The sequence below is a fragment of the Oryx dammah genome, unplaced genomic scaffold (assembly GCF_014754425.2).
Source record: "Oryx dammah isolate SB20612 unplaced genomic scaffold, SCBI_Odam_1.1 HiC_scaffold_17, whole genome shotgun sequence".
NCBI lineage: Eukaryota > Metazoa > Chordata > Mammalia > Artiodactyla > Bovidae > Oryx > Oryx dammah.
Window position 1 is genome coordinate 19,890,165 of NW_024070201.1, and position 12,046 is coordinate 19,902,210.

At 35.7% G+C, this 12,046-nt stretch overlaps 1 protein-coding gene across 2 annotated transcripts in view; it reads right to left on the reverse strand.

The window, feature by feature from the left end:
- The window catches only part of ARHGAP20 (Rho GTPase activating protein 20), a 209,868-nt gene that overhangs the window by 60,920 nt on the left and 136,902 nt on the right, over positions 1-12,046 (reverse strand). For both annotated transcript variants that reach the window (XM_040257933.1, XM_040257934.1), the window contains one exon: positions 1,528-1,677. In XM_040257933.1, coding sequence (XP_040113867.1) covers positions 1,528-1,677 — 150 coding nt within the window. The remainder of the gene's footprint in view (positions 1-1,527; positions 1,678-12,046) is intronic.

Consider the following 12,046-nt stretch of genomic DNA (forward strand, 5'->3'; position numbering starts at 1 on the left):
GAAAAGTGTCAATTTAGCCTGTTCAGATAAGAGCACAAAGATTCTCTCTTCATGCATTCTCCAACTCCATCCCAGCCAAGGAATAAGTCTTAGGAAACTGACTTTCATTCCTTGAATTCATAAATCTGGTTTTGATTGTCACACCTCTGTAGATACCAAGTTAGAACATGATGTGCAATTAGGAACCACATTATTTCATTACATTAAATTTATTTCTATAATTATAAACTATTTTTAAAGAAAATCTGGGAGTATAAACCAGTTATTCAAGCTTAATTGGAGTCTTTTATAGAATTTTTTCAGTAAAACATCTGTTTCAGTGGTTTAAAAAGTTAACTTGAAAACTCAATTGGCAATGGCACCCCACTCCAGTACTCTTGCCTGGAAACTCCCATGGACGGAGGAGCCTGGTAGGCTGCAGTCCATGGGGTCACTGAGAGTTGGACACGACTCAGTGACTTCACTTTCACTTTTCACTTTCATGCATTGGAGAAGGAAATGGCAACCCACTCCAGTGTTCTTGCCTGGAGAATCCCAGGGATGGGGGAGCCTGGTGGGCTGCCATCTATGGGGTCGCACAGAGTCGGACATGACTGAAGCGACTTAGCAGCAGCAAACATGAGGGAAGGGAATACTGCAGAGGGAGGTCCTAGAACTCTGATTACTCTTCCTCTTCCATGGTGTTAGAGGTGTTTAAGTAGCCCCTTTAAAAAGTCACAGCTCAAACCAAGGTAAATGCTTTCAAGAGTTCTCAATATTTACCATTACCTTTCACATCTTTCTTTTTTTTTAATTAATTTATTTTTTATTTTACTTTACAATTCTGTATTGGTTTTGCCATACATTGACATGAATCCACCACGGGTGTACATGCGTTCCCAAACATGAACCCCCCTCCCACCCTCCTCCCCACAACATCTCTCTGGGTCATCCCTGTGTACCAGCCCCAAGCATGCCGTATCCTGCATTGGACATAAGACTGGCGATTCAATTCTTACACGATATTATACATGTTTCAATGCCATTCTCCCAAATCATCTCACCCTCTCCCTCTCCCTCTGAGTTCAAAAGTCCACTATACACATCTGTGTCTTTTTTGCTGTCCTGCATACAGGGTCATCATTGCCATCTTTCTAAATTCCATATATATGTGTTAGTATACTGTATTGGTGTTTTTCTTTCTGGCTTATTTCACTCTGTATAATCGGCTCCAGTTTCATCCATCTCATCAGAACTGATTCAAATGTATCCTTTCACATCTTTTAATAAAACACTCTTTGGGAGAAACATAAAGCACAGGTGTCTTTATTGAGGGTGTGCCAAAAGATGAATTATTGGCTTTAGAATACAAATGAACTTCTCTATAAAACAGAATAGATCAATCATAAAAAAATTTTTTTCTTTAAAAAATTATGGGAACAAAACTGAATTATCTTTTTCCCCTCTCCATTCTAGAAATTACATAGCTGTCTGTATTTCACAGTAGCAAACCCATATGAATAATATAAGACAAGCTATGGTTCTCACCTGAAAGTGGCCACGAAGTTCACTGTGGGCCAGCCCAAGACAAAGGATTTCATGGCATTGGTGTTGCCTTCTCCCACTTCATCCACACAGCTTGCTGTCCACATGTCACTTAACTTTATTTTATTTTTTATTTTAAAGTTATTGTTATATCTAGAAAGAGAAAAACCAGATAGGATTTCATGTTATTTTGTTTCTTAAATTTTATGAGAACTTCCATACATGTGATAAGAAGACAGTTTTACTAATCATAGGCAAAGAATGTCTTATTCATTGTTTTTACCTTCAGTGAATTGTAACATGTTTGGTTACCTTAGCCTAAAAAGGCCTTTGAAACATATGACATATTGGTCCTAATGCTTGCATTTATGGTAGCAAATAGCCATAAACTGGCAATTTTATTTTCTATATGTTAAGTATTGCATTTGGATCAAAAACCCAATTTTAAACTTATTGCTGTTATAAAAAGTTAATTCACTTATTACTTATAACTTATTTCCAAATATATATAAATGGCTGGGTAGAGATTAAACATAAACATTATTTATTAAAATATTTATAAAATTTCTACCTTATATGCACTAAAAATATAACCAGGAATTAGAGAAATTTACAATGCATTTCCAGCTGAGTAGCTGTATGCTTTCTAGTCTTTACAAGCAAAGATTATTTTAAATTTCCTTAAAAAAATTTTTTTTCTTACCACCTCCCTTATATTGTGGCTAAAACTGAAAAAAACTATAGCCTAAAAATAGACCTTAAACTAAACTGGAAAAAAAGAGGCCAGGAAGTATTATATTTAAAGTAGAGTTGATATAATTGATATCTATCTCTGGATACCCAGAAAGTGATCTACTTTTAAGTTGGCAATGAAACTGCTTTTTCAATTTCTATCTAATCCTCCTTACAACCCTGGTATTGAAACCATCATTCTCTCCTACTTTACAGATTTAATGCTTATAATGGACCTGAGACTTAAACAGTTAGAAGGCACTGGTTAAGGATAAAGAGAATGCCCTAGGAAACCTCAGTACTTTCTATCATTCAGAACCATTTACAGAAACACTAAAAGCTAAAATGAAAATCAAAGATACTTCATATTCCTAAAACTCCTCATGGAATATTTAAAGCTAAAATTCTTCAGTAGAATTTATAAAATAAAACAGGATTTTTTAGGAGCCTTTACATGAATGATAATCTAGATTCAAAGCCTCATCTATACTTCCTGTAAGGCAAACAATGTAAATATAATAGAAAAGTGCCTTGTGGCATAATGACTTCATTCTTTATTTCAATATTTTCCATCCTATTGCTATAAATCATTAGTTTTTTTTTAAGTAAAATCTTACTTTTTCTCTTAAAAATCTTACTTCTTGATGGCAGCTATATAAGGTAATATAAAATTGAAACTATGAATCTTTTGGGAGGAATAGTATGTTTCTGTATCTGCCTTCATACATTTTGAGTTTTTTGTTTTTTTTTTTAATGCAGGCCTCTCTTTATATTAGAAATGTCAGATACCATGTGGGAACTTGTATACCTATTCATCTGGAAAAAAGTCATTCCAATAATGCCTTCCCTAGATCAATAAATTGTCAAGACTGTCTACTTCCTTATATTAATACAAAAAAACAAGGAGCTATCTAAAAGTGTAAACAACACTTTCATTCTAATGGTCAGTATTTATTGAGAACTTATCATTTACCAGTAATTGTTAACACGTTACACATATTAGTTTAATCCTCAAACAGTTTTATAGACAAGAAAATGTTGTCACAGGGAGATTAAGTAATTTGCTAAAAGTCCAACAGATTAACTAGCAGAGCTAGAATCTGAACCTGAGCAGGGTTGACTCTTGAGCTTACTTATGCTTATAACCATTATGTATCTATAAAAAGTCCTGTGGACATGGCCATTCTTACAAAGGACCTGGAGGGGACTGTGTCTCCATGAAGTTTTCTTCAGCTTTATTATCTTAAACCTTCAGTTCAGTTTAGTTTCTCAATCCTGTTTAACTCTGCAACCCCATGGACTGCAGTGAGCCAGGCTTCTCTGTCTATCACCAAATATTGGAGCTTACTCAAACTCATGCCCATTGAGTAGGTGATGCCACCCAACCATTTCATCCCCTATCATCCTCTTCTCCTACCATCTTCAATCCTTCCCAGCATCAGGGTCTTTTCCACTGAGTCAGTTCTTCACATGAGGGGGCCAAAGTACTGGGGTTTCAGCTTCAGTATCAGTCCTTCCAATGAATATTCAGGACTGGTTTCCTTTAGGATAGACTGGTTGGATCTCCTTGCTGTCCAAGGGACTCTCAAGAGTCTTCTTCAACACCACAGTTCAAAAGCATCAATTCTTCGGTGCTCAGCTTTCTTCAGAGTCCAACTCTCATATCCACACATGACTACTAGAAAAACCATAGCTTTGACTAGATGGACTTTTGTTGGCAAAGTAATGTCTGATTTATAACAGGTTGTCTAGGTTGGTCACAGTTTTTCTTCCAAGGAGCAAACGTCTTTTAATTTCATGGCTATAGTCACCATCTGCAGTGATTTTGGAGCCCCCCAAAATAAAGTCTCTCACTGTTTCCCCATCTATTTGCCATGAAGTGACTGAACCAGTTGCCATGATCTTAGTTTTCTGAATGTTGAGCTTTAAGCCAACTTTTTCACTCTCCTCTTTCACTTTCATCAAAAAGCTCTTTAGTTCTTCTTCACTTTCTGCCATCAGGGTGGTGTCATCCGCATATCTGAGGTTATTGATATTTCTCCCGGCAGTCTTGATTCCAGCTTGTGATTCATCCAGCCCAGCATTTCTTTTTTTTTTTTTTTCCAGCATTTCATATGATGTACGCTGCATCTACATTAAATAAACACAGAGACAACATGCAGCCTTGATGTACTGCTTTCCCAATTTTGAACCAGTGTGTTGTTCCATGTCCAGTTCTAACTATTGCTTCTTGACCTGCATACAGATTTCTCAGGAGGCAGGTAAGGTGGTCTGGTATTCCCATGACTTTAAGAATTTTCCACAGTTTGTTGTGATCCACACAGTCAAAGGCTTTGACGTAGTCAATAAAGCAGAAGTAGACGTAGATGTTTTTCTGGGACTCTCTTGCTTTTTCGATGATCCAATTGATGTTGGCAATTTGATCTCTGATTCCCCTGCCTTTTCTAAATCCAGCTTGAACATCTGGAAGTTCATGGTTCACATACTGTTGAAGCCTGGCTTGGAGAATTTTGAGCATTACTTTGCTAGTGTGTGAGATTAGTGCAATTGTGCGGTACTTTGAACATTCTTTGGCATTGCCTTTGGGATTGGAATGAAGATTGACCTTTTCCAATCCTGTGGCCAGTGCTGAGGCATATTGAATGCAGCACTTTCACAGCATCATCTCTTAGGATTTGAAATAGCTCAACTGGAATTCCATCACCTCCACTACTTTGTTCATAGTGATGTTTCCTAAGGCCCACTTGACTTCTCATTCCAGGATGTCTGGCTCTAGATGCATGATCACACCATCATGGTTATCTGGGTCATGAAGATCTTTTTTTGTATAGTTCTTCTGTATATTCTTGCCACTCTTAATATCTTCTGCTTCTGTTAGGTCCATACCATTTCTGTCCTTTATTGTTCCCATCTTTACATGAAATGTTCCCTTGGTATCTCTAATTTTCTTGAAGATATCTCTAGTCATTCCCATTCTATTGTTTTCCTCTATTTCTTTGCATTGATTACTGAGGAAGGCTTTCTTATCTCTCCTTGCTATTCTTTGGAACTCTGCATTCAAATGGGTATATCTTTCCCTTTCTCCTTTGCCTTTAGCTTCTCTTCTTTTCTCAGTTATTTATAAGGCCTCCTCAGACAACCATTTTGTCTTTTGCATTTCTATTTCTTGGAGATGGTCTTGATCACTGCCTCCTGTACAATGCCATGAACCTCTGTCCATAGTTCTTCAGGCACTCTGTCTATCAGATCTAATCCCTTGATTCTATTTGTCACTTACACTGTATAATCGTAAGGAACTGGATTTAGGTCAAATCCCTTAGAAGAAATGCAGTAGCCACATAGTCAACAAGACAGTCCAAAATGCAGTAGTTGGATGCAATCTCCAAAATGACAGAATGATCTCAGTTCATTTCCAAGGCAAACCATTCAATATCACAGTAATCCAACTCTATGTCTCAACCAGTAATGCTGAAGAAGCTGAAGTTGAACATTTTTATGAAGATCTACAAGAACTTCTAGAACACCCAAAAAAGATGTCCTTTTTATTAGGACTGGAATGCAAAAGTAGGAAGTCAAGAGATACCTGGAGTAACAGGCAAATTTGGTATTGGAGTACAAAATGAAGCAGGGCAGAGGCTAACAGAATTTTGTCAAGAGAACACACTGGTCATAGCAAACAATCTCTTCCAACAACACAAGAGACAACTCTACACATGGACATCACCAGATGGTCAATACCTGTATCAGACTGACTATAGTCTTTGCAGCCAAAGATGGAGCAGCTCTATACAGTTAGCAAAAACAAGACTGGGAGCTGACTGTGGCTCAGATCATGAACTCCTTATTGCCAAATTCAGACTTAAATGGAAGAAAGTAGGGAAAACTACTAGATCATTCAGGTATGACCTAAATCTTAAAACTTACTCTTCTAAATCTCCTTACCTACAAGGCTTTCTGATGGGACTCTTCTTTTATGGACTTGGGGGACAAATCTCATGAACATTTATGTCCATAAAGCTAGAGGTACTAGTTTAAAAATATTTAAAACTAGCATTTCAATTTATATTAAGATGGAGAACCTTAGGGTCACAGTGTGTTTCTTCAGATTTTTCACTTCAATTTTTAATAGTATTAGATTATTCCAATAGAAATTTAAAAGTATGAATTCTAGATTTCACTCCATTCCAAGATAGAGATGTTCTATTAAATACATTTTGGGGTAGAGAATATGTTATATTCCGTAAGTATCTGATGATAATCCTATTAGTAATGAATTAATAATTGGAACTTGTTTTTCTCCACATCTTTTTGACCTACACAGAATTCATCATTACTTCCATATTTCTTTCAGGAAATAGAATATGAGAATAGTTATGGTTTAAGAGAGTATGAAATAACTATTTCCATTTCCTTGTGTATGCTCAGTTGTGCCTGACTTATTGTGACCTCATGGACTATAACCCATCAGGTTTCTCTGTCCATGGAATTTCTGAGGCAAGAATACTGGAGTGAGTTGCCATTTCCTTCTGCAGAGGATCTTCCCAACTCAGGGATCAAACACGTGTCTCTTGTGTCTCCTGCATTGGAAGGTGGATTCTTTACCATTGTGCCACCTGAGAAGCCCTTTTATTTCCTTTTCTGTATATCCAAATAGGTGCTCTAAGGCTATAAACACAGGGGATATATCAGCTTCTTTCTAAATACAGTGATGCTCAAACATTGTTTTTAAAAATGTAAAGACACAATTCTATAGGAAAATAATTTTTAATTTACCTTTCTAATGAATATCAAAAGTGGTCCTTAAGGTCACATCTAGCTTTAATATTAGTACTTGTTTAATTCAATATGGAAAAGAATGACAATGAACTCAAAAACAATTTTAGGCAAACACTGTCAACATTCTACATGAAATGGAATAAATAAAATACCTTAGCCAAAGAAAGACTTTTAAAACATTCTGTATTATTGTACTCACTAAAATCCACTTATTTTGACTAAATAAATATGTGGCAGTTGGCCAACTATTTATCCCCCCTGAGTTTATTTCTATAGTATCAACTTAAGGACTGAAAGCAGTTTCCAAATGGAGCCTGAAGATGAGCTGAGGCAATACTGAACATAAGGTAGTGAATCTGTTCACTAAGTATATTAAGTACTAAATAACTCAATTATTTATACTGAGTAATAAATAAATAAATAACCTAGTTTATTCCAACAAGTAATTGATTCAGGGTTCACCTCAATCCTGCATACAGAGGTGAAAAGTGATAGGGAGGACATAGGTTTAGTGTATCAGAGGACTACTTCTTGGTTGCTATTTCGGAAAGAATAAATTATCTCTTATTAAGAAGGATCTGTCAGTATATGAAAATGTTGGATATACATATATATATATATGTATATATCAGCAATTTCCTGAACAACTGTGGTAAAAGTTTTGCAAGATGGCAGCTTTCATTTGTTGTTTAATCGCTAAGTCAAGTTCACTTCTTTGCAACTCCATGGACTGCAGCATACCAGGCTTCTTTATCCTCCTCTGTCTCCTGGAGTTTGCTTAAATTTATGCCCATTGAGTCAGTGATCCTCTACTGATGTCAACACTAATGATTATCTCCTAAATATACGTTTTCTCTGTGTCAAGGAGAAAGAGTTCATGCCCTCACAAAATTAACTTAGACCACTCATACTCTTTAATATCCCCAACAAATATAGCTAGTACTTAAAAATTCAACAATCCCACTTCTGTATATTTATCAAATAACTGAAATCAGGATCTAGAAGAGATACTAGCACTTTCACATTCAATGAAGCACTATTTACAATAGACAAGATGTGGAACAGTATTGTGTAAATGTGTAAGGCTATGGTTTTTCCAGTGGTCATGTATGGATATGAGAGTTGGACTGTGAAGAAAGCTGAGCACCAAAGAATTGATGCTTTTGAACTGTGGTGTTGGAGAAGACTCTTGAGAGTCCTTGGACTGCAAGGAGATCCAACCAGTCCATTCTGAAGGAGATCAGCCCTGGGATTTCTTTGGAGGGAATGATGCTAAAGCTGAAACTCCAGTACTTCGGCCACCTCATGTGAAGAGTTGACTCATTGGAAAAGACTTTGATGCTGGGAGGGATTGCGGGCAGGAGGAGAATGGGATGACAGAGGATGAGATGGCTGGATGGCATCACGGACTCAATGGATGTGAGTTTGAGTGAACTCCGGGAGTTGGTGATGGACAGGGAGGCCTGGTGTGCTGCAATTCATGGGGTCGCAAAGAGTTGGACACGACTGAGCGACTGAACTGAACTGAAATGAATGTCCACCAGCACATACATACAGTGGAATAGTATTCAGCTTTAAGAAATCCTATCATATGCAACAACATGGATGAACCCAGAGGACATAATGCTAAGTAAAATAAGCCAATCAGAGAAGAACAATGATTCTACTTATATGAGGTATCTAAGGGAGTCAATCAAACTCATAGAACCTAAGTGGAATATAGGCGGCAAAGGGCTGGGGAAAGGTGGAATGTGGGGAGCTGCTAATTAATGAATATACATTTTCATTTATGCAAGATGAATAAATTCTAGAGATGCTGCTGTGCAACACTGTGCCTATGAACAATACTGTACTGTACCCTTAATTTGCTTAGAAGGTAGATCTCAATGTTAAATATTCCTACCACAATAAACTTTTCCTAAGGGAAACACATTCAGAAACAGCTTTGCATTTATTATCTTTGCATACGGTTTTAAAAGATCAATAGTTCATTAAACATTCTACATCATTTCTTAGTTAGATGAGTAGTTAGTTAGATCCTTTTACTTATCACAAGAGAAAGACTGATTTAAAAACCAAAACTGAACAAACACTAACTGGTTGAGGAATCTTGTATACCATCCATAAAAAAAGAGGTAAATTATAGAGACAGCATGGATGAAATTTTGATCAATTCATATTGATTAAATGCATGGAGTTTGACATATGATAGACCTATGTTCAAATGTGGGCTCAACTAATTACTAATTTTGTTATCTTGGGGAAGTCACTTAATTTCTTTAAGAAATATCTTCTGTAAATGAGAAAGATACTATCTATACAACAGAACAGTTATATGGGTAAAATTTTCTAGAAAAATACTTAACAGGCTTCCAATAAATGTGAGATCTCTATTATTATCAATAATGCTCAGATTAAATATAGTGCTTACAAAAGCAGTATTAATATTTAGTCAAGCCCGTGCCTTATTCTTTAATTGAACTATAGTTGACTAACAATATTAAACCAGTTTCATGGGTACAGAACAGTGAGTCAACATTTTTATAGACCACATGCATTTTAAATTATTATAAAACATTGACAATATTCTCTGTGCTATATATCCTTGTAGCTTATTTCTTAAATAATAGTTGGTACCTCTTAACCACCAACCCTGTCATTCCCTTGCTGACTTCCTCTCCTCATTGGTAACCATCAGTTCTCTTGTATCTTTGAGTCTGTTTCTGTTCTGTTATATACATTTTACTTTTTAGATTTCACATGTAAGTGATAACACAGTGTTTGTCCTCATCTAATTTATTTCATTAAGCACAATACCTAGTTATTGCAAATGAGAAAATTTCATTCTTTTTTATGGCTGAGTGGCATTCCACAGTATATACATACCACATCTTCTTTTTCCATTCATCTGTTAATGAACACTTAGGTAGATTCCATATCATGGCAATTGTAAATAAACCTGCTAATGAATATTGGGGTCAATGTATTACATATTTTCATATGAGTGTTTTCATTTCCCTTGGATATAAACCCAGGTGTGCAATTACTAGGTCATATGGAAGTTCGAGTTCTAGTTTTTTTAAGGAATCTTCATATTGTTTCCATATTGTCAGCACCAGTTTATTCTTACCAATAATGTACAATGGTTCCCTTTTCTCCATATCCTCTGCAGCATTTGTTATTTGTGTTCTTGCTGATGACAGTTATTCTGACAGATGTGGACTGCTACCTCATCATGGTTTTAATTTGCATTTCCCTAATAATCAGTGATACTGAGTGCCTATTGGCTATCTGTAAGTTTTCTTTGGAAAAATGTCTTTTGGAATTCTTTTTGAATTCTTTTGAATTTTTTTCTTATTCAGTTAATCTTCCAATTTTATAATTGGGTTGTTTGTTTTTCTGATGTTGAGTTATTTACCTCATCTGGATATTAACCCATCAGTTATATCATTTGCAAATAATTTCTTCCATTCAGTAGATTATCTTTTTATGTCAATGGCGTCCTTTGCTGTGCAAAGCTTTTAAGTTTAATTAGGTCCCACTTGTTTATTTTTTTTGCTTTTGTTTCTTTTGCCTGAGGAGAGAGTTCCAAAAAAATACTGCTATGATTTATGTCGAAGAGTGATCTGTGAATTTTCTTTTTTTATCTTTTTTTATAGAATTTTAATAGATTTTTTTGATTTCCAGTCTTACATTAAGGTCTTTATTCCATTTTGAGTTTGTTTTTATATATGTTGTGAGGGAATGTTCTAATTTCATTCTTTTATAGCCTGCTCTCAGGTTTTCCTAGTAACACTTTTCCTCACTGTATATATACAGAGTAACAGAGTAATCACAGCAGTATTGTACTGTTTTGAAGTTTAGTCTGACAGGGAGCATGATACCCCTATCATGTTCTGTCTTCTCAAGACTGCTTTGGCTATGTTATCTCTTGTCATTCCATATCAATTTCAGGATTATTTGCTTGGTTCTGTTAAAACTGTCATGTGTATTTTGATAGGGACTACATTAAACCTGTAGACTGTTTTGAGCATTATAGACATTTTAACAACATTAAATCTTCCAACTGATGAACACAGGACATCTTTCCATTTTTTTGAGGGGGGTAGCACCTTCAATTTCCTTCATTAATGTTTTATAGTTTTCAAAATTGAGGTCTTTCACCTCTATGATTAAGTGTACACCTGTGGTGGATTCATGTCAATCTATGCCAAAACCAATACAGAATTGTAAAGTAAAAATTTAAAATAAATAAATAAATAAATTAAAAACAAAAACAAAAACAAAAAACAACAAAAAAAAGTTTATTACTTGGCGTTTTTTAAATGCAATTTTATGTTATTTTTTTATTTTTTTAATATTTTATTTTTACTTTATTTTACTTTACAATACTGTATTGGTTTTGCCACACATTGACATGAATCCACCACAGGTGTATACAAGCTCCCAATCCTGAATCCCCCTCCCATCTCCCACCCCATACCATCCCTCTGGATCATCCCCATGCACCAGCCCCAAGCATCCTGTATCCTGTATTGAACATAGACTGGCACTTCGTTTCTTATATGATAGTATACATGTTTCAAAGCCATTCCCCCAAATCATCCCACCCTCTCCCTCTCCCCCAGAGTCCAAAAGTCCGTTCTATACATTTGTGTCTCCTTTGCTGTCTAGCATAAAGGGTCATCATTACCATCTTTCTAAATTCCGTATATATGTGTCAGTATACTGTATTGGTGTTTTTCTTTCTGGCTTACTTCACTCTGTATAATCGGCTCCAGTTTCATCCATCTCATTAGAACTGATTCAAATGTATTCTTTTTAATGGCTGAGTACTACTCCATTGTGTATATGTACCACAGCTTTCTTATCCATTCATCTGCTGATGGACATCTAGGTTGTTTCTATGTCCTGGCTATTATAAACAGTGCTGCGATGAACATTGGGGTACATGTGTCTCTTTCCTTTCTGATAGCTCTTTATTAGTGTATAGAAAAGTAGCAGGTTTCTGTAT